This window comes from Erigeron canadensis, chromosome 2 (assembly GCF_010389155.1).
Source record: "Erigeron canadensis isolate Cc75 chromosome 2, C_canadensis_v1, whole genome shotgun sequence".
In the NCBI taxonomy this organism is placed as follows: domain Eukaryota; kingdom Viridiplantae; phylum Streptophyta; class Magnoliopsida; order Asterales; family Asteraceae; genus Erigeron; species Erigeron canadensis.
The window spans coordinates 34066620-34091074 of NC_057762.1; the positions used below are offsets into that span (position 1 = coordinate 34066620).

General features: G+C 31.2%; 2 protein-coding genes across 3 annotated transcripts; one reads left to right on the plus strand and one right to left on the minus strand.

Moving 5' to 3' along the window:
* The first annotated feature begins 8868 nt into the window (after positions 1–8868).
* Positions 8869–13358, plus strand: LOC122588491 (patatin-like protein 3). The gene is made up of 7 exons (XM_043760622.1): positions 8869–9148; positions 9371–9552; positions 9663–9855; positions 9988–10134; positions 11822–12124; positions 12709–12884; positions 13116–13358. The coding sequence occupies exons 1-7, from the start codon at positions 9002–9004 to the stop codon at positions 13183–13185; spliced, it is 1218 nt and encodes a 405-aa protein (XP_043616557.1). The 5' UTR covers positions 8869–9001; the 3' UTR covers positions 13186–13358.
* Positions 13359–15476: 2118 nt separating this feature from the next.
* LOC122589198 lies at positions 15477–22949 on the minus strand. Of its 2 annotated transcripts, none has more exons than XM_043761447.1 (11): positions 22420–22943; positions 22244–22345; positions 19086–19166; positions 18748–18857; positions 18497–18632; positions 18261–18359; positions 16973–17392; positions 16713–16892; positions 16403–16600; positions 15864–16184; positions 15477–15714 (listed from the first exon to the last, which is right to left on the minus strand). In XM_043761447.1, exons 1-11 carry the CDS (start codon positions 22726–22728, stop codon positions 15622–15624), a joined length of 2049 nt encoding a protein of 682 aa, XP_043617382.1. In that variant the 5' UTR covers positions 22729–22943; the 3' UTR covers positions 15477–15621. The 2 variants fall into 2 exon arrangements, with proteins under 2 accessions (XP_043617382.1, XP_043617383.1); XM_043761448.1 differs by having other exon boundaries at positions 15564–15714; positions 15799–16184; positions 22420–22949.
* Between the last annotated feature and the right edge of the window lie 1506 nt (positions 22950–24455).

The following is a 24455-nucleotide window of genomic DNA, read 5'->3' on the forward strand; positions in this document are numbered from 1 at the left end:
GTTCCATTTATTATCATTTTGTACGTTCAGTAAGTTAGGGGCGTTACAAAACCCCTATATATACATGATAAAAAGAAAAACTAGAGAGACAGGAGAACTTAATATACCGTCTAAGCATCCCACAGCTGATAAAAGAGTACCGACAACTGATTGAGCTTTTATTCTAGGATTAGATCTGTAGTGCGGTACCAACTTAAAGGAATGACTTTGATCAGGAAAGCAAGCATTACCGCAGCTTTACTCTATTGCACGTATCAGAGAAGTTCCATACATAAAATATGAAATGGACCATTAAAACCCCTCTATCATCAACAAAACTTGTATATTGATTCACTGAAGTTATATATATGCACGAATTGACCATCTTGACTTCTAACAAACTCCCTACTTTGACTTCTAGCTAACTTTGAAGACTCCGCCATTTTACAGATTAAGTCCCTCATCTTTTAAGAGCATGCTGAAACTATCTCAAACTATATAAATCTAACAATACACGACTCTCAGAAGTTCAAGATCATATATTCATATTTCAAATATTGATAATTTGATATTGATGTAATTTTCCCCAACTACATATTCTGTCTCTCCACCGATCCAGATCCCACCCCTACAATAAATAATTTTCCCAACACTATTATTGTTTATTCGACTATGCAGTAATTGGCCTACTTGTTCGTTCATGCTCATGTGGAATTGTTGGGTTGCAATTGTAATAGTTTTTTATCGATAATTTTTGGAATTCAAGTTATCGTGACCATGGTCGTTCTGATTGATATGTAATTTTCAAGAAGACATTCATAGTTCAATTGCTTGAACTAAACAATAATGTCCCCGGCCAGTTATGTTTCTTGACCAAATAACATGTACCCTTCCGATTTTTGGAAAGGTTAATTTTCATGTTTCTTGTATTTTTTGGAAACGACACTTTTTTATTCGTGACTATATATGTTTTATAAAAGACTTTTCGTCTTTAATTCGGTTGAGTTAAATCAACAGGAGCTAGACCTTTCCTGATAGATGACTAGAAAAATAGTGTAAATTGTTAAAGGGATCTGCGTGCAGAACGATTGACTAGCTAGAAAGTCGTTAAAGGGTTCACAAATGAGACGACGGTGAAATGATATAACTATATAAGTTTCAAAAGATGGCGGGTATATAATTACTAGCATTGGTTCTTAATTTGTACAATTGTGAACTTGGATAAAAGATCGACTACACAAAAGTAAGATATAAATCATTCTTTTTTCATATATCTATATTTACAAACTAACGGATACATGACGTAAAATGTGACAATATAAACTTAATACTTAATTAATTTAATACTGTATATGGGTTAAGCGAACGTGTTCACTCTTAATGACGGAGTCAAGATTTTCATTTGGGAATCGTCCAACAGTATGTTTTATAATACCATCACTACATATATTATTTTCAAGAGAAAAATGTCTTTACACGCTAATTAAAGATTGAAGATAACCTCAACAACATCATCATATCATTTTTCGTAGTTTTAAATTATGCGTTGCAGTGCTGAAAACATCGAATTCATTTCCATGTACTTTTATAAGACGATATACTATAATTATCTTAACAAAGTTTTATAATCCTTTTTGTACTTTAACTTCACGCAACCACGATAATATCTATATTCAATACAAATTTATTAAATCCTCTACGGTTGTCACCTGCAAGAACATATCTATTTTAAAACCTAGTAATTAAGTGTCCTCCCGTCGACATTAATCATTGCAAACTCGGTCTATACATGGAATTCCTTGAGAAAAGGAAAGATAATGACTTTCACTTGCGATTATTGGACACGGAAACAAACAACAATTAGAATCTTGGAGCAAAAATGTTTTCTTATTGACTTTTATATATTTTTAATTTGACAGTTTCTTTACGTTTTAACCCTTAAATAATGTATTTTGGCTAATTTTTAACCCTTGATGCTTCATGTGGAGTAAATACCGCATCAAAACGAAGTCATCCCTAGACCACGCCGATAATATCACGTACGCTACAACCATGCAAGCTTCATTGGCCAACCATATATATGTCGACATCTGATGTGGCTTATGCCTTCTACCTTGACATTATTATATATATAACAATCCAAAACTCAATTGCTACGTTACCGGCTTGGTTAGGTTCCTTTTGGCTTGGTTGGCTTCATTTTGGCTCTGTTGGCTCCTATTTGACTTAGTTAGCTACACACAAACTGAATTTTGATAATAAATATAAGTATATATATATATATATATGTATCTAATAATATCTTTATCAACGGATTTTTGACTGGGCCACTGCACCTACAAAATCCTTATGAGAGGTTGCGCGCATATATATTAACCTCTATACGTTTCCGCCTTGTGGATGACAATAATATTAACATCAAACAAAATTGAGATAATACAATTTGACATTGTCAACTTATAGAGTTATATAAAAGTCAAATTAATCTTTAATGCTAATACATTATACATCTTTAACATTTGATATGCTAGATATTTAACAGACGTTACTCGTAATTGTTAGTAGATATACATATACATACACACACATATATATATATACATATATATATATATGAGGGAAGTGAAAGTGGTGCTGTTAGACACCTAAGTTTGGTGAAATCCTTCTCAATTTTATTTTTTTAATCCATATAGTATGTGAGAGGGATTTCACCCAATTTAGGTGTGTTTAGGTGTGTGACAACACTACCTTCACTTTTCCCTATACCTAGATGCGGTTTGATGTTCAATCAATAAGTGTTAAATTATGTATGAAATGTTACGAAAAATCATTTGCTAGAAATTAACAAGAAATTTCAAGAGTTGATTATTAATGTATCAAAGAAATTAAAATAAATAAATGAAGAATAATGCAATGATTGAGGAGGAATCATATATGATAAACGTATATATCATATCGGAATTCTTGGTCTAGTTACACAAAGAACATCCTAGCTCGTTCATGCATTGTGTTATATGTCAATACATTTATATCTATCTTTATTTTGCATAATGCGGTTCAGTTTTAGTTGAGCCAGAACAAATCGGAGATTGCGGAGGTATGTTGATTCGATTTCTCATTCTTTCTTGCTCAGGTCCCATGCTCATTATCGTAGTCCAAGTTTGCCAACACCTGTGCGTGTCAGGTGATCGAATAAAAAAAACAAACGTGAATGAATAAATAAAAAGTAATAACCACAATTATGGTAGTTGTCACCCAAAAAAAGTAATAACACATACCCCAAACATCTCTAGAAAAGGATAACATACAAATCTGTACCAAATAGGTAGGACCAATAACGTGAATATATTTGATAAAAGTATTAAACCACAATTATGGTAGTTGTCAAAAGATCAAATGATATGACATATAATTATCAAAGGGTTGGGTATTATAAAACAAATATTAACGTAAAACAAATAAGACAACATCTTTGACCCTTAGATCATGGTTAAATTGATGCACAAAGATTCACGAATCAATTGTTCGATGTACGATGATTTTCATGATGCACGGTGATTATCACTGAAGAAAAACGTATTGTTTTATTTGTTTTACTTTAATAGTCTTTTTATTTTACCTAAAACCTAATTATCAAATATATAAAAGCAAACTTTTTCCATCTAAAAATCCTTTGAAATTATTAAATTTATTTTAAACTTAATTTAACTAAAACTAATTAAACATTTCTATCTAACAATTTATTAAAATTAATTTAACCCCAATGACCCAATTACCAAAATTTATAGATTATTTCTCTTAAAAAAATATCTACAACTTATTATATTTAATTTATATATATTAATTAAAAAAATATTTAATATGATGTTAAACTTGACTCTCAAATATCGTAGAATTAAGTTAAATTTTTTGAAAATATAAGGTTATATATATATATATGTGTGTGTGTAAAATATCACTATGCATATAAAATCAGTATTTTAACTTATTTGTTTTAACCTAATTGTGTATACACGAGAATAAAAATTTAGTAATATATATATATATACAAGGATTTTTACCCCACACGATACACGGCTCTTGAATTATATTTTCAAAACTTTTAGTATTGAATCAATAAAATCTATAATAAGCAACGTTTAGATAAAAAAAACTATATAAAATAATAAAAAATATTTAAAAATCAAATATTCAAAATTTTCTTAATAGTCAAATCCACTGTATAAATGAGTGGACAAACAAAATATTAGAATACATTTAAACAATTAGCAACAACAATTTTGTGAAATAAACTTGTTAGATTGATTTAGTATAAAACATATATTGATATAGACGCTTTTATATGTTAGTAATTAACAAACTTATATATTGGATAAAAGGTGCTAGCAATTATTTATTTGAAAACAAATTAAAAATTGATTATTTTATTCATAATATATTGTGATTTTATTTTATTGATATTGTAACAAAAAATGAATGTAGTATATATTAAATGGGAAAAATTTATAAAGATGACATATAGGAAATATCTTATGTGGCAAAATCTAAAGATAGCTTTAAGTTAAGTTGGATGACTTTAAAAAATTAGGATAACTATTGTTTTATTAAATACTAGGTATTTTACTCGCACGATATGCGGTAGTTAAAATAATTGTTTTATACATACATATAAAATTTTTTAGGGAAAAAATATACATAAATAGGTTTTAATAACTATTTAAATACATAAGTAAATAACTATCGTGGATATTAATTTTGTAAAAATTGATTATGTTAACTTTTTCAACTTTTTTTTTGTTTTGTGTCTAAAGATTTGTTTCACCTTATTTTCATTTCTATATCTTGTATTTATCTTTATTTTTATATGGACATATTTTTTTATTTTATTCTAATTCTAATTCTGATTCTAATTCTAATCTAATCTAATATAAATATAAATCTAATATAAATATAAATATTTAAGATAAAATATTGTAAAAAAAAATATGGGAATGCCACATAGGCTATAAACCTATGTGACAATATTATAAGATATGTTTGAGTTTGTAGAGTCTCTACAATCGTTCGATTTCTTATTGTTTGAATAATTATATAGATATAGATATAGATATGATAAAAAAAACAAAATCAAAACAAAAGATGAAAAATTATTAAAATAGCCATTTAGATAGCCTGCTAAATTAGAACGATGCCACTAATGTAACGTGTAATGTGCATGGGAGATATAAAAAGTGATAAACCACAATTGCGGTAGTTGTCAACAATAAATAACATAGTTATATATATATACTAGGTCTTTTACCCGCACGATGTGCGGATTTTTTTAAAACAGTATAATAATAAACTATATTATGAAACATGAAAATTATAGTGACCTCTAATCCTTGGATGATAGATTATGTAATGTGAACTCCATGCATAATGTTTTAACATACAAATAGACCTAAGTTCAGGTTGAAATTTGGCATTGAGGACTTTGGTATACTTTAAAGAATTGTTATAGTTGGTCGAATACCCGCAACATACAATTAGGTCAACAAAACAAAACAATGAAGTGTAGTGTAGACCTACATGTAAAGTTGAAACACGCGAATTCGATTTATTGGAGTGCCCAGAGTATATGATCAAGAATTAAGTGAAGTTGTCTGGACTCTGAACCAACCTATTTTGATACATCTATTATCGTCTATTAGTTCATATAGAGTATATTATTTCCACATCATGATGATTGAATCTTTTGACTACATAGAGGTTGATGAATGTTTAACTATTTGTTAAAAAGCAATTATATACATACACAAAATAAAGCTTAAAAAAAACCCTTTTTATAGAATTACTAATGTGATTAGATTATATTACCATTCATCCTAAATACATACAAATGGAATCAATAACAAATAAATTTGTAATCGTACGTACAATTCTAACAAATATAAGGATTTAGTAATATAGAATTTGTAATCGTACGTACAAAGTGACGATTTTATTAAATATAAAAATAAATAAATAATAATAATAATAACAATAATAATAATAATAATAAAGGGTATGTAAGAATTTGTGGATTTGTAATATTCTTGCCAAATTAATGTTGATCAATCTCATAAATATATTGTTTTTCATATACGATATATCTAATTTTATAGTTTCTATATTCTAATTCTAATTTATACTATATTTTTTATTAAAAAAAATTGATAATTTAAAAAAAACATGGAGATGACACATAGGATAAATCTTATGTGGCAACATTTAAGCATAGCTTTGATTTAGGGAGAATGGCTTAAAAGGCTATGATTCCTACTGTTTTAATATTTATATAGATATATATATATATATATATGGGTGAGATATTTTGAGACCATCTCTTATTTTAGGACCAACTAGGACCATTAATTTTTGTACACCATCATCATCTACTACGATATACAAGACTTTTTTGTAAAAATACTAAGACTTTCCGGCTACGGCCCACCAGAAAATCATGTGTAAGTTAACTTACACATGTGTTACACATGTGGTGTGTAAGTTACGAAAATCAATGGTCCTTTTTTGGACTTTTTTTAGTTGGTCTCAAATTATCTTTTCCCTATATATATATATATATATAGGTTCTAGACTTCTAGTTTAAATAAAATAAGTATTAAAGTAAAACAAATAAATCAATAAGTTTCTCTTCACTGAAAATCACCGTGCATCATAAAAATCATCGTGCATCAATATATATATATATATATATATATTCATGCTTCGTGAATCAATTTTATCACTGATCTAAGGTTCAAGATCTTGTCTTATATGTTTTACTTTAATACATGTTTTATAATAACCAACCCCTATATAATATATATATATATATATAGATTATTACGATAGAAAGTGCTCGTGCATTGCGGCAGTAAGATGGCGGGGTAATAGGCCATAGGAGGTGATAACCAAATGCTTTAGTCATACGCGTGCTCCGCTCTCGTATTTAAAAATTTATCAAAAGTATATCGAATGACATCTCTAATAAAAGAGCATGAAATAATTTTAAGAACATCCATACAATTTTTATAATTTATCGATATACGGTTTTTGAGATAAAATTTTTTGAATGAATTAGAGGAATATAATGATTTATGAAGGAGAGAAAAAAAAATTGAGTGCCTGAGATTTAAGGAGAGATGAGAAAATGAGTGGTTGAGATTTAAGAGTATTATAAGTATATTAGGTAAAGATATTTAAATTAATAAATAAAGAAGAGGGGTATGTTAAGTATTTCAAATCTCTAATTGAAATTTTTTTTAAAAAAAAAATGCTCCTCCTTTATAATGTATTATAGATTATAGATATATCATAATATATACTCGTATATTGCTAATACATGAAATTAGATAGCAACTTCATCTGCACGTTGATGAACTTCATGATGCACATTTTAAAAGGATTGAAATTGATATGTACTTATATTTGGTGTTGGTCGAAGAAAAGATCAAGGGAAAGAAAAAAGATAATAATAATAATAGATATAAGTATAACAATGTTACAAATTATTCTAATATATACATGATTGATTTATACTGACACGCTAAGAGTACTATTAACAAAACCCAATATAATATATATATATAACTAGATTTTATACCCGTGTCCAACATTAAACGTAACATTATTAATATTAGATTTTGATACATGTAACTTATAAAAACTTATAAGTTCAAAGTTGAAAATATAAATAGATACTAAGTGTTTAATTCAAATGCTAAAAATGTTATGCTAATAAAAAAAACTAATGTAATAAAAGAACATTGAAAACATATACCCTCCTTCATCATTTGAAAGATTATTTTAGTTATTTGTTTTTTATTAGTTAAATAAAAATACTGCAATGTACAATTGTTGATGTGTGAAAATCGAGCTTTGTAGATAGAAACCAATTTTAATAACATTGTAAAAATAATTATTTTAGTTATTTGTTTTTTATTAGTTAAATAAAAAATTATGTAAAAAAGATGACATCAGCGAGAGTCAATTTGATGAAATCGAGTGATAAGATTGGTTTATAATTTGATGAAATCGACCGATAAGATTGGTTAATAAGTTATTAGTTCAACTGTCTTTTAGTGTATATATATATATAGATAAAAATATTAATATATTTACATTAAATTTAATTTATTTTCAGTTAATTATATTATATTATATATATATATTAATTATTATTTTATTGGATAAATATAGCTATTATTCTATCGGATATATATTAACTATATTTATTTATTTATTATATTAAAATTATAGGGTAAAAAGTGTAAATTTGTGATAGAAAACAAAAGTCAATATTAACTAATCGAGTGGTCGATAAGTTATTAGAACAACTGTGTTTTAGTATAATAAAAAATGGTTATACATGAATGGTAGTTTTTAAACTACCTTTGAAACGAACTGAACATTTGATGATTATAGAGTTGACTTTGAATATATCTAAAGTCAGATCTGTATTTACATATTAAAATATGTTAGAAAATATACATGATTTTCATAAAGATAATGTTATACATATCCTTGTGCGTAATACTACCACTATTTGTTTAGTAAGTCTTTGCTTCTCAAATAAAAGGTCTGCTCAGGAACAGCTTGGTTTACAAGTATATAATAAATTGATTAAAAAACTTATCTGTTATTAAATATTGTTAATCACATTCCTACATGCGTCATACACCTCTCTTTAATTTAATTAGTATTTGTTGCTTCTGATTAATTCTTTGAAGATCATCTGCTCACGAAAAGAGAAAATTAATATTAAATACAGTAAGTGATAATTATATATATATGCATTAGTTATCATGTCCCAAAGGATTAGTATATATTTGGGACAATTGATATCTAACTACATAAAATTAATATCAGCCTTCCCATAGAAAGTACTAACTTATAGTCTTCCTACTAACACCGTACCTAATATATATATTTCGGTACAAGCTAGCTAGTAATATAGTACCAAACAAATTGTAGTAGTAACTAACAAATTTTGATCAATATGACAAACCAGAGCAACGGAACAGGACGTGTGGGACTCCGTCCTCCAAACGCAGGAAATCTAATAACAGTCCTTAGTATTGATGGCGGAGGTGTACGCGGCATCATTCCTGGTGTCATCCTTGAGTACCTTGAATCCGAACTTCAGGTAGCTGATCGATCATGTTAATTATCTATCTGCATTTTATTATTATTATTATAAATATAAATAAAGTTAGAGCAACATGTTTCATTTTTCTTTTAATTTGCAAATTTCAAACAAATTAGAAACCAAAGTGTACGTAATATATATATATATATAATCAAGTTTTGTGTAACATATTGTTATATCATGTTGGTTTATATATATATGGTGGTTGTACGTACGTAGGAATTAGATGGTGAGGATGTAAGGCTGGCGGACTACTTTGACGTAATTTCTGGAACAAGCACAGGGGGTCTAATTACAGTCATGCTAACGGCTCCAGACGCTAACAACAGACCTTTGTATGCTGCAAAAGATATCGTTCCATTTTATCGTGACAATCTTCCTAAGATTTTTCCACAAATGGGGTAATTAATAAGACTACCTGTTGTAAACGTTGTGCTATATATGATACTAATTGGTCGTACCCTTTTTGTTTTTTTTGATTATCTTTTATTTATTTGGTGAAATAAATAAGCTGCTTGCCAATATTTGATGGGATTATCAAGCTGCTTAAGACGTTGGTCGGACCAAAATACGATGGCAAGTATCTTAAAAACCTTGTAACGGGATTACTAGGAACCACAAAGTTGGATCAGACGGTGACTAATGTTGTCATTCCTACGTTTGACATTAAGAATATGCAACCTGTGATCTTTAGTTCATATCAGGTGTGTGTGTGTGTATCTATTTTGTTACTAGCTAGTTACTCGTTCTCTCTCTCTATATATATAGTTAATCAATTAATGTTTTATTACTGTAATAATTGATTAAAATAATTTTGAATGGCTGTTTGATTGCAGGTGCCAAGGGAGCCTAGCATGAATGTTCAACTATCAGACATCTGCGTCGGTACATCAGCAGCACCAACATACCTCCCGGCCCATTATTTTGTGAACGATGATCGCGAGTTTAATCTTATTGATGGTGGCATCGCGGCTAATAACCCAGTGCGTAATATATTATTATCATAACATATATATATACTACAACCTCTTAATTAATTATCTGTGCACATATGAGTAATCGATCATAAACATTTCTATCTACATGTACGAGCTTTTGGAAAGTTTTTTCCTTAAAAGTGTTAGACAAGTTTATTGGATTAACCTTACTTTTGTAAAACCAGCATACCAGGCAAATGGTAGTCCCGGTTGCATGCCAGCTTTAATGTTTCCGTTGTTCACGTTTCATTGGACACATATATAGGATACATCCATTATGAGGTAGGTTAGAATAGAGACTCCTTAAATTAGAGACCATTAGGGACATATAACTTATACGTGTGTAAGTTGTAACTTACACATGTGTAAGTTGTGGTAGTGTGGTCGCCGTTGCCGGAGGATCATGGGGATGGTCGGAGATGATGGTGGTGGTGATAACTTACACGTGTGTAAGTTGTACCTACACATGTGTAGGTCGTGGTGACGGTGGTCGCCGTCGCCGGAAGATTATGGTGGTGGTCAGAGATGATGGTGGTGGTGATAGTGAAAAATGAATGATTAAGAAGTGTCCCTAATGGTCCCTAAAATAAAGAGTTCCTAATTTAACTTTTCTCGCATCCATTGTTGCCGATATATAATAGTTTTACCCAAAGAAAACTTGTTTGGCAATTTTAGGAAGAAGAATGACCATTTAATTAAGGGTAATGATATATATGTCCACCTAGATTTTTAGGCACATCTTTAGGCCTATTATTTAGACATATCAATCATTTTCCTTTAATTAATTTGCCAATGGCTATTAGTAGTACATACCTTTGTGAAGTAGGGGTAAACGTAATCGCTGGTGAATGATTTGCAAAATCTATACCCCTTTACAAAAATTATCACACTTCTTATTTTTAAAAATAGTTACACAATAATTACATACGAAATTACTAAATTTCCCTTAATAAACACTCGCTATGGAAAAAGTTTTATTAAAATACCAAATTTACCATTGAAGATTTAATTACACTCTAAATCTTTATTTTAATAATTAACACTTTAAACCCTTATCTTCTAAAAAATTTCCACTATCACAATTACATCAACCTACACCACTTGACACCGCCACCGCCACCACCACCAATAGTACCGTCACTAGACTGTCTTCCCCACCATTATCGCTGCATTGTACGAGTACCATGCTCGTAGATCCTCATGAGTCATGATTGAATACAAATCATGCACAAATTATTAAAGAAACAAGCACGTTATGATGTATGTAACTAACGAAATATATATATAATAAAAATAATAATAATAATATAGAAAAGGGAATATGAGGCTGTTAGGCACTTACGTTGGGTGAAAAACCCTCACATATCTTTTTTTTAAACCATAAAAATCATGAGAGGCTAAACACTTATTCAGAATATTAAAATATTAGTATGTAAGAGGTTTTTCACCCAATTTGAATGCATAAGAGCCCCATACTCACTTTTCTCTAATAATATATATCGCACCCAAGAAAATGTTGGTGTAGTAAAACTACAGTAATTTTTAATGCATAGAGACTAACTTTTCATGCAACAAAATTCACAACATCGATCGATCGGTTGTGAAGTTGCGCGCAGCTATATATATACACCATGCATGCATTATATTACAGTGCAACTAATTAATTAAATTTGTGTCTCGATAATTTTTGCAGTCTTTGACTGCAATAGGGGAAGTGACAAGGCAAATTGTGAAATCGGATACAAATTTTTCTGGAATTTCGCCCCTTGACTTTACAAGATTTCTCCTGATATCGTTAGGGACAGGCACGCAGAAGCTGAAACCACAATATGACGCCAAAATGGCTGCGAAATGGGGAGTGCTCGGGTGGTTAGTCAATAATGGTTCCGCCCCATTGATAGATGCCTTCAATCAAGCTAGTGGGGATCTGGTTGTTATTCATAATGATGTCGTTTTTGAAGCCCTCAAATCTGTTGACAATCATCTTCGTATACAGGTACGTACTACCTTTCACTTTCCAAAAACTTTGTACGAATGGGACTATTTTCGCCCCTATTATGTTTCAGTATTTTGGTAAAATTAGTAAGTGTGGTGTTCTAAACGCAAGACTTCGCCAAATAAGCCAAGGTGTCTAACGACGGATTTTAAATACATGACATTTACTAAATTTTAGTGAGTAATTAATGGGAACCAGTTATGTAAAAGTGACCTCTCACGTATTTGAAGTCCGACATTTAGGACGCTACTGTTGGCTTAATTATTTGACGAAGTCCTATGTTTAGAATACCGGACTTTCTAGTTTTACAAAAAAAAAAAAAAAAAAAAAAAAAATGACAAAAGATACTACAACGGCCGGTATAACCCCATAAGGGAGCAAAATAGTCTTATCTGTACAAATTTTCGAACTTGACATTAACTTCTAGACTTGTGTATCAAAATATTTAGTACTATAGGTTCTCATATGGACAATTTCTATGTGAACATTACTTCTCGTTCAGAAAATTTGGGAAAACATGTACAGTAGTTTATAACTTAAACTTAATAGTTGTTTAGTACTATGATGTCGATCAATAATATCAGGTCGATACACTCACCGGCAACTTGGCTTCAGTAGACATGTCAACAGAGGAAAATCTAGACGGCTTAGTGAAAGTCGGAGAAGAGTTACTAGATACCCAGGTTTCCCGAGTGAATACTGACACCGGACTTGTTGAACCTGTCCCGGCTGCTGGTACAAATCGTGAGGCACTAAAACGGTACTTACACAACTTATATTATTACAAGTATCATGTTTTTCAAAAAGGGTTCAGCATATAAAATAGAAAAATTTAAAGACAAATGTGTTACTCGCTAGTGTTCAAGTAAACAAACGTCAATACCAATTTGAATCCGAGATTTCAAAACCCCTCACATTCTCCTTAAACCACTGAACTAATTGATTAACTCATTCGCTAATATAGATCATAACTTAACATTTAATTGATCAGATTTGCGAAACAACTCTCAGACGAACGGAAACTCAGAGAGTCGAATTATACCGGTGCAGGAGTTCAATGAATTGTTTCTTGGAGAGTCGAATTATACCGGTGCAGGAGTTCAATGAATTGTTTCTTATTTTAGATTTATATAAAATTACACGACTTTCACCAGGTTGTAATAATGTTGAATTTATTGATTGTCTATGACTCTATGTATATGTGGATATAACTAGCAAAATTCATTTGTAATTATGCTTTTGTTACGTCAAATTGAATTTTTTTTTTTAAGTATCATTACTTTTAATAAGGGAAATTAATCTTTATTTTTATTTTTATTTTATCATTATCTTTATCTATATTATAAGACAACTAAATTAATAACTCGATTTTATCAAACTGAAAATGGTTGATGTCACAATTATAATTACAAAAATTAAAACAATCTACTGATATATTATTAAACCTAAACATAGGAAAATGATAATGACAGCCCTAAGGGCTGTCACTAACAACATATTACATGCTTAAAAACTTGTGCATTATATATTAAAAACCGAAGCAAGGTACAAATTTTAATGCACCCAATTAGTTTTTATTGACAACCCTAAGGGCTGGCACTAACAAAACCCTAAAACATACGTACCCATCTCCAATTAGATTTGCATCTCAGCCCAGCGAGCCTAGGCCTAATAATTACATCTATATCTAGTACTATTTAATATTAATACTATCTTATAAAACATTTTTTTTTTTAAATCCCAATTAAGTAATTAACTTACCTAAATTACCCTTCTTTTTTATTAACTAATATAAACATCTCTATCTGATATACCTATAATACCCTTAAATCTCAACCATTCATTTTTCTTTCTTCTTAAATCTCAACCACTCATTTTTTTTCTTTCTCATCCATAAATCATTTTATTAATCTATTTTATTCAAAATCTTTTATCTCAAAAACCGTATGCTGATAAATTATAAAAATTGTGTGGGTGTTCTTAAAATTTCATGTTCTTTCATTAGAGAGGTCGTTTAATATACTTTCGACGAATTTTTAAATCCGAAAGTGGAGCTCGTACGACTAAGACATTTGGCTATCACATTCTATAACCTATCACTTCCAATAACCTATCACCCCCACCATTTCATCGTCGCAACACACGGGCACTATGCTCGTATTAGTAAACTACGGAGCATATCCACCCACATCAATCTTATTGTAAATTAACAATAACCAAAAAATAATAAATAAATTAAAGTATTCTCCATCCATAATTAATATCTTTCAAAGATTGTTTTTGAATATTTATCTTTTGAATTAATTAGTAGGTTGCATATTTTTAAACTATGAAAATTATCTAACCTTTATAACCAACTAAACCCGTGTATTTGACATATGTCTAATATCTAATTTCGTTTATAAAAAGATGTTGCAAAAGATGAAGATACATGCTTCTAATGTTTAAACTATTGAATGCTCAATATCTTTTAGGACTGTTTTTTAGCCATTTATCTTTTAATTTAATAAGACTTTTTAGCATGCATATTCTTAAACTTTAAAAATAATCTATAGTAATATTTATAACATGCAAGTAAATTTGTGTATTTGACACGCCACGATCACCCCCATCCACTACATTCCCCCAGAATACACAACGTAACCTTCATTCTTGAAGTCGTAAAAGAAACGCCAATAGATCAACACACACCTTTCTTAATATGTTAATCTCTCATTTCAGGATAAACCCAACATATTTAAGCATATCTTCTATAAGTAAACAAGTGGCGTTGTGCCAACCGTGTGCAAAGCCAAGTCATATGTGATTCATTTGACATGTAAAACTTAACCAGGTATGGATTTTCCAACCCTACAATTATATAGAATTAGCACAAAGATTTTCATGACTAAATTATTTTGTTGATGCATTAAAAGGTGCTTTATAAAATACATACAGTTCTACAAGATTTACAACTCTACCCCAAGATTTATCGTATATTTCTACAATTCCTTCATATGAACTTACGACATGAAATTGATAGTCCGCCACCAAGTCTGGCACTCGATGTTGATAATCCCCACAGGCCACAGCACGCCAATATATACAATCCCTTTCTACATTTGCCCCTCCCCATATATATTTTTGTGGTGACAAAGTTGCTGCTTTAACCTTTAGTAGAATATACTAGAAAATATATATTAACCCCACTACACATCATTATTATTCTATTACCCATATCACCATCTTGAATGGGATGACTAGAAAAGCAAAAAAAGATCTTAACTTGAATAGACTATCTTACACATTCACCTAAACCGCTTCATTCACATGAACCAAGCATGAAATTTTCTACAACAGCTGCCCCAATGGATTATAGTGATGCATATATCAGCAGGCTTAGTATAAATATTTGTATAACACAAATAAATGAAATAATGTATAAAAGTACTCGAATACATAAAGTTTAACACATTGAGAAACAATGTATAATGTAAAATTGAATTTGTACATACTTGCTAGGCAAATATCTGCTGAATGACAGTCTCAGCATTTCCATCATATTGTGCTAGGAGATGAATAGCATCGGCCCTGGGCAAAGCAAGAAACTCCTGCACCAATAACACCCCAAAATCAGATACAACACGTGGAATATCCTTAAATATTTGCATCATTAGAGTTCTCGTGTACTGAACTATTTTCATTGGTGACAAGCGATCATTGTGGACCCAGCTCAAAGGATTAAGTGGTGAGAACCTACCATAACTTTGAGTATTGCAGTTTCATCAGATGCAACATCTCCAGTGGACGATACTTGGGTAGGACTGCTGCCATCTTCATGCATTCTGCTGCTTGAAGTTGCAGTACCTTGGGAAGAACTATGATTATCACCACTCAACTTAGAGAGAGTATCAGGCATCATAGGATCATTGACTTGTTTCAAAAGATCGATGTTAAGCAGACCCTCAAACCGATCTTTACACATTTGGAGCTTAAACCACTCGTTATGCGTGTGAAGTGTAGTTCTCATTATCTTCATCAGCTGAGGTTCCTCAATGCCCAGCCTCCTACCAATCGCAACCTATTCACAGCAGAGAATGCTTTCATACAAGAGAAAGAGAAGTGTGTTCTGCACATTATCATCCTCGATAATCGGAATGTATTAGATAACTTATCTATATACTTATATACCATTTATGGCTAGATTTTACTATCCTGAAACATTGTATTAAATATTTATCCAAAAAAACAATAGTGAAAACACTTCATTTCAAGCATAGACTAGAAGAGACTGATGACCTGGAGTGAAGTTGAAAGAGCATTAAAGGATAAGTTTTCGCCAACAAGTTTCTCATTAGGTGTAAGAAAGGCCAACAAGGTCTCCTTTAAGGGCTTCAGGAGAGTTGGATCTCTTGTCGCTAACGGTCCCAGATGGGAACAAGCAACCTTAAGTGCACTAGTATGGTCACCAGAGTTTACCAGCTTCAAAAACTCAATCTGGAAACACACCATGAAACGCTTTAATTATTCAATCTGGGAGCTCAATAAAAGCAAGTAATAAACAGCAGATAGTGGATGAAACTAAACTTAGCAATCAAATATCACTAACCCGTTTTAGCTGGAAGAGAAGTAGATGATGTTGTGCAAAAAAAGTATGGTCCATATCGTTTATTTCTTCTACAACTTCTGCAGCCATTCCTTTGCTTGTCAGCTCCTTTAGTGCCAGCATAATCTCGAATTTATCTTCTTTACTGCCATTGGCATCTATTGCCGACAAAATTTCGGAAACCTGCCACCGAAAAGCAAGTCAAATGCCATTCAACAAAAAGCAATATGCATATACCCCCTATTATAACATGCTGGCCCTACCTGCTGCTCCTCTGACATATTAGCATTAACATGTATATCGTCTCTTCCTCTCCACCTTTTACGTTTATTCCTATCCCCGACTCCCCGACTCTTATTCCTTTGCATGATTTTTGACGCTTTATCTCGATACATTCCACTCGTACTACAGTCTTCATGGCTGCTGATCCCGCCACCACAAGGATATCGCTCTTCAGAGTCAGGGTTCTGAATGCTACCAGCACCAGTTCCAGGTGAATCCATCTCAGTATCAGCAACCTTACTGGATCCACTTCTAACTTCAAAAGAAAAGTCTGCAGATAGAGTAGATTCTGATTCTGTCTGATTTGGAGCACCTGAGTTGACAATGCCTCTATAGACGCAGTACTCGTGAATGAGTTCATCAAGTATGTTGACGTCCAATCTCATCCGGCACACTTCATTCTGCACAGATATATTGGACAAAACCTACGTAAGCTCCTATGTATTAATAGCCTGTGGAGTGCCAGAAGACTAGATAAATAGTAATATAGAGTTGATTTTCTTTCTGTTCTCTTTATCATACTTGGGCAATCATTTAGTTTCTTGTTTCTATCCGTAAAACTAGCTGAAATAACTCATTGTAGTATACATGAAGTCTGACACTTTAAAACAATCTTGATAATTGATTACATTTTACATATAAAACCTAATTTATAACTAAAACACAAGATTAAAAAAAAAAAGACTGCAGTTTAAATGCCTTCCTTTAGAAAAAGAAAAAGAAAAGAAAGTGCAAATCAAGTGAACTGCTTGCAGGAACTTATGAACTACTAAAATCCCAACCAGTTGATCTGCTATTATGTTTAGTTAATGGCATCATGTGATACAAATACGTATACACATCTAACAAGTATTCAGGACACAATTTGAAGGCGGCGTTTCTGCCTATTCGTAAAAACATTGACGTCTTTAATCAAGCAAAAGATTCATGATACCAGAAATATGAGCATCCTCTAATAAATAGAACTAGGTCTAAAAGGTTAATTGCTGCTTGGAAAAAAAATATTTCTTCTGATTGACAAGTTATAAGTTATTACGAAAGTTGTCCACCATCTAAGTGGCACTATCCATTCTAACCTACCACTTGATGCCAAAGTGAACACAAGAATAGCTGGCTCTTTGCAATCATGATCATACACATTCCATAAACCAGCACATGATTTACTAGCAGAAGGTCTGGCTGCCTTCTCGCTAAGCTAAAGATATTGAGGTGCGGAAACTTAATAGCCAGATTCGAGGGCCAAATATATCATTGCTATGTAAAACTTACCTGGAATGCTTGGAAAAGATCACCCTTTGCAAATTTTAAGCTATCAACTGCCCCTTGTCTTGTAAGCTCAACAGCATGTGCAAGCGCTTGTATATCCACCTGATTCCAGCCATGAAACAAAAAGGTATTATGAGCGACATAGGCCAGCCAAATATTTATTCAAAGATCACATGTTAACTATCACGTTAGCAAGCACAGTCTGCTGAAATTTAAAAAGCCATATTTACAAATGGTACCTCATCGAATGGAGGTGCTTCAAACAAAGCCTCTTGTGGAGTAGCAGGAAGATCACGCTCCTCAAGTAGCAACCTCTCGGTAAGATCTGTTATTGGTGAAGAAATACCTTGACGAAAGCAATATCCCTTATGTATGCTGCAGGGTGTGTAGAACATCGGTAACGAACACTTGTGAGACATAGAAAAAGACACTGAACGGAAGATAGAGACTACCAACAATAATTATATAAACATAATAATGAGGACCATACCTGATTAGGTATCTGATTGCCATCGAGAACAATGGGTCATATGCATTTAAGTGTGCTCTCAATACAGATGTCATCAGTCCAGCTAGTTCGAACAGCCTCTTCTCAGACCACTGAGTCAATCAATAATACTTCATGAGCCACCGAGGTTTAAAAATATAGTCAAGTGTGCATGCATATATGATAAAAGATGGCAACACCCTTGGGACTTGATGAAAGTGAGTTTACTTCTCAACAAAGTAAAACATTGTAGAGATGTATATCATGAAACAGAGTGTGAATACCACCATATCACTGTGCAAGATACAGCTTATGAAAAGTGATTGGGAGAAAACTCATACCTCATTCACCACAGGAGAAGTTAAATCTTCTTTATCATATATAAAGGCAAGCAGGACATGCTTGAATTCTTCGTATGCTTCCTTATAATCAAGAACAGAGTCATGTCACAACCAAAATAAGAGCATAGACAGATAAGCAAACGTGCATTGTCAAGTGACCAGCTCAGTAATCGAAATCAGGTAAACTATCAGTTACAACTTCCAACAAAAGAACAAGGACAGGTAATAATGCAGAAAATCAACATTCAAGACTATCACAATATGCTGATGTTAAGCTCACTTTTCAGGACAAATTCTGTTTATCCAGGGTTCATGCGTTCCTGAACACTATAGCCTTATCAGATCTCCATCATCACAGAGATCAACAACTTGAAAGCGACAGTATCTAAGGTGTTGTGTGGTTTTGGGTTTGAAAATTTGAATGGAACTGTAGTCGATATGATTGTTTGGTTTATGTTATTTATCAAAAAATGGAAACTAAACTTAAAAATCAGGGAGTCCTTTGATCACGTATGTTGTTACATACATGTTAACAATTCTCAAGGGCACCGCGAGGAAACCCCTTTTGGCCCATCTTATTGCTTCAAAGAGGTGGATGACAGGTGTTGTTGTATAGACATACACTTCATTTTATTTATATATACCCTTACAAGGGTGGATACAAGGAAGGTAGACTCTCATTACAAAAGAGGGTCACAAGGTTTCTCTAATAAAAGAGCAAGAAAAGACATAACCTTTCCTTATATCATATCTTCTCAAATAAAATACACATTCATTCATTCAACTCATTCTTAATCAATCATTCATCAAAAACATTCATTTTTCACATCCTCCAAAGATCGAGACATCTCTTTGGGAAAATCATCATTCACCTTAGGTTCGTTAAGAACTTAGTAGGTTTGCACTCTAAAGTTGAGGAGATCATGATGATTTTCGTGGTTAAACCCTTTCGTGATTGAGCTTAACAATCCATGCTCAAACATCCTTAAACCTGAAAGGGGATCTGGTTTGGAAGTTCTCAGAGATTGATGCATAAATCAAATTTAGTTTGTGACACTAAGAGCAAAATTTTTATTTTACTGCAACAACATTGATGGTATTATGGTTGTTTAAGAAATTAATAGTAGTGAGGGTATTTAAGACTTCTTACATATAAATTTCACTTCAAGTTGCATAAACTTCTATTTAAAAAAAAAAAAGAATCGGAGATGTTCGAAGTAAAGCAAATTTCTATTAGGATGTACATTTTTATAGTAAGTTAATATTAATTTATTTGAACAAAAAGACTACACTGAGCTAAAGTAATTATACCCATTCCCGTCCAGCTTATTATCAAACTCATCCCATATAATTCATAACTTTAAACCAAATGTCACCTAAAGCTTCATGTGTCCAAGATTAGCTGAATCACTTGAAGAACCTAACCAAAAGAAAGCTTCATGAATCACTCGTACTAAACATCATCCTTATATTTATATCTCATAGCTTATAAATGTGTGATTATAAAGGTGCAGTCATTAAAAAGGCAGATTGTGAAATTGACCACGTGGCCTTCAATTGGGTGTTTTATCAACTGGAATCACTGGATAGATCACCTTAGAAATGTAGATTTCCCCCTTTCTCCAATTCTATTATACCAGATTGAAAGATGACAGAAGACATAGAACAACAGAATTCGTTCACATAACATTTGGAAAGTCTAGTTCATATAACCATCTCTTTTTATGATTAGTTTTTATTGTTACGTTGGATCAAATAAAGGGTGAGTTGGTGTGCATCATCTTCATGAACTATAAGGAAAACTATAACTTCAGATTTAGATGCCACATAAAGGGAAAAGATCAATTGTTAGTTATCTGCTATATTGTGTAGAAAATTTCTAATGTAAGTTTCTTACTAGTAAGTTATATGGTAAGTTGGAAAGGAATTCCCACTAACTGATCATAGGATGTAATTAAAGTCTGCAACCAATAAAAAAATATTTAGAAGAGGTCTTGTGTATCACATTCTACTTCGGAGAAGACAATGTTATAGAGATGATGTCAATATACTACTGAGTATAGATTTTCATCAAATTAATAAAGCTCTGCTTCTTTGAAGCTCTCCTTTTGGTTTGTTTAGAAGACCTTCTGTATAACATTCTACTAGGGAAGAAACATAATGATATAAAAATAGTAGTTCCTTGGACCACCAGTCCATCATAAACGATATCTCCTAGCCAAGTTAGAAATCATGCTATAACTCGTGGTCCAAGACTTTTAACATAAGCATTCCATGGCCCAATGATCAACCATCAACAAACTAAAGCAATAAGTTTAACATCACATTTGCCACATTAAAAATATTTCCCCGGTATATTATAATCCCCTAACCACCATACCCCTCAATTAGTCTTGGTACTCCGGTCGTGAGCTACCCATACATTGAGGGTGTACCCTTTCAAACACATAGCAATAAAGCAGTATGAGCCACGAACATGAAAATAAGAGCTTCCTAAGAAATGTACAAAGCAATTTGACAATGCAAAATCCAGCATCCCAAAATGATGGCAACATTTTCATTTTACTTTGATTTTTTTTCTTAGTTGTCTTTGCGTCCGACCATCGGCCAACATATTATTTTCCTAAAGATGGTGTTGCCACACAAACTCAAACAGCATAAGGCTTTCTCAAAGATAGACTGGTGTTGCCACAGGATTCCTTTTCAAGTTATATTTCAATCCAATGCTAGATTTATATACTTGATAAACAATTGGAGATTTGGAGCCACAAACTTAAATGCTAGTTTACAGCTCATTATCAAAACTACAACAATTTATACAAACTATTTATAGCACATACATCTTGCAGCTTTAAATTGCTTCAACTGTTCACTTCACGAAAACGATAACCTATTATGTTCTTCTCATAACTTCCAACATATTCAACGAGATCTCCAAGAAAGTTATGCAACTAAGTTTAGTTCAAGTTTATTTCCATTTTTTACATTAAGTTTACAGTCTTTTATCTCACATTTTTTTGCTCGCGGATAGCAATAACCAATGCTCCAAGGGTTTCGTCATTCGTTTTCTTAACCTAATTGTCGTTTCTTAACATATTATTACTAGTAAACTATAAACTAGCAGACACATACACACAGAGAGAGATATCGAAACATACAGGATAAGCGTCGAGAGCGCTAGGTGCGAGCGCAGTCCGAATACAATCAATCGCAGACTTAACATCCTCGGCACTTCCTTTCCTCAAAAGCTCAATAAATTTCTTCACACAAATATAACAAAAATCAATATAATATACTCCTATATATATATATATATAATTGAATGAATATGAACCTGTTTCTGTAAGCGAAAAAGGAGACGGTGATCATCGAGAACAGAGGGAGCATGATGACGTAAGAGATGAATAACGGAATCGATATTACCGGATTGTAATAACCGTCTAATTTGAAGAATTAATAACCGATATTGATAAGATGAAGAAGAAGGTGATGACGATGACGTTGATGATGATGAATCCTCAATTAGGTTTTCTGATTTGGCGAATTCGATAACAAGTGAATCTAGAGCCTCCCAATTTACAGGTGATTGTGATAATTGTGGAAATGATGGTGGTGGTGGTGATGATGATGAAGATGAATCCATTTTGGTTTTTGATTTTATAGATATAGATATAGATGGTTTTCTGACATAAATAGATACAGGCACATATATAGATAATAATAGATATAGGATAAACGGGATTTTTTTTTCTTTTCTTAATTCGTATCGATGGAAGGTTGGATCGGAAAGTTTAATATCGTTAAGAATGGCGGCTACCGATGTCCAAAGGTAAGGGTCATGACATGGAAAAAGTTTTACCACGCAATGACTCCACTCGTGGTCGTATACCACTTTATAAAATGTTACCAGTACTATATATTTATTGAGAGAATTTATCATTATGATTATAATTATAATTACATGTACTATATTAGGTATTTTACCCGCACGATGTGCAGTTATTTAAAAATGTTGTTTTAGTTATATGAATATTTATAATAACTTTTAACAATTATACATTATTTAGGCATGTACATATAAATCTATATTATCATTAAATGAAAATTTTTACATTTATTGAAATAGATAAATTCAAAATATAACTCTTATTATTTATGAAAATCTTTGCATTTATATAAAAACATACGTTATCAAATATTCATATTAACTATCATATATTATACTTCATGCAATACTAATGAACATAAAAAGAAGTTAAAATGTAAATATAATGTAAAATCATAACGATCTTTTATTTTTTGTAAAGTGATATATGACTTATTAGAATTTCATCACTCTTTCAAAGAAAATAGTTTCATAAAACTTACTTCATCAAATAATAAAATTCATAAAAGTTGAAAAGCTTTAATTAGATATAGTTAGAAACCAAATTCAAATTATAATTAGATTACAAAGAACAAACCTATGATTCAAATTACGTTGAATTCACATAGTAATTGATAATAGTTTTTATAAAATGTAAAATCACCACCACGAAAAGGATAAAAAACTATATTACAATATGATATATAATATTGGTTATATTGGATAGTAAAATTAAGAAATAAATAATTTGAAAACCAAATATTTTCCAATTTTAAATTCATACGGTTTCTATTATGATATAGAATGTGATTTTTTACTTTTATTTTTGTAAGATTTTGTTTATATATAGATTTTATTTTTATTTAATTTAATAGTTTTAGATAATATAATTTTGTAGATTTATATATTGTAAAAAAAATATAGAAATGCCATATAGGATAAAGACCCATGTGGCAATTTTTAAAAATAGCTTTAAATTGTATAAAGCTTTAAAATGCTAGGATAACTATTGTTTTAATATTTATATAGATATATTAAAAAAAATGGTAGAGTATTGAAAAAGAATGAAAGAAACCTGTTAATGATGAAGAGAAAAATAATGATGGAGAATAACATATTAATGATGGAGAGAAATCTGTTAATGATAAAGGAACGGTTGAGGGAGAGTTGATTTTGGTGACAAGCGACGATCGTCTGAGAAAAGGTGGTTTTTTATTATTTTTTGGCTGATAGAGATAAGAATAGAATTGGGGGTGTAAAGGATTGATAAAAGTAGTTTTGTCTAACCAAGTCATAGGGTATAAGAAGATGCAGTAAGTTGATAGGCATTTTAAACTTATTAAGTTTTTAATGACTTAAACTCAGTTTCCTTTATAAAAAAGGTATATATATAGATAGATAGATAGATAGATATATGCTACTCATGTAATGCATAGTGGCTAATAATTTTCTCAAACATATTTAAATTATGCTGTAAATCAAATTTCTAAATAAACTTTACATTG

What these genes read in the sequence shown, in the direction of transcription:
- LOC122588491 (XM_043760622.1), top strand. Translation starts at nt 9,002, where the DNA reads ATGACAAACCAGAGCAACGGAACAGGACGTGTGGGACTCCGTCCTCCA. An exon ending in ACCTTGAATCCGAACTTCAG is followed by an intron (nt 9,149 to 9,370) that starts GTAGCTGATCGA and finishes GTACGTACGTAG; the next exon opens with GAATTAGATGGTGAGGATGT. An exon ending in GCATCGCGGCTAATAACCCA is followed by an intron (nt 10,135 to 11,821) that starts GTGCGTAATATA and finishes TAATTTTTGCAG; the next exon opens with TCTTTGACTGCAATAGGGGA.
- LOC122589198 (XM_043761447.1), bottom strand. Translation starts at nt 22,728, where the DNA reads ATGGATTCATCTTCATCATCATCACCACCACCACCATCATTTCCACAA. An exon ending in TTTTTCGCTTACAGAAACAG is followed by an intron (nt 22,346 to 22,419) that starts GTTCATATTCAT and finishes ATTTGTGTGAAG; the next exon opens with AAATTTATTGAGCTTTTGAG. An exon ending in GCGCTCTCGACGCTTATCCT is followed by an intron (nt 19,167 to 22,243) that starts GTATGTTTCGAT and finishes CTTGATTATAAG; the next exon opens with GAAGCATACGAAGAATTCAA.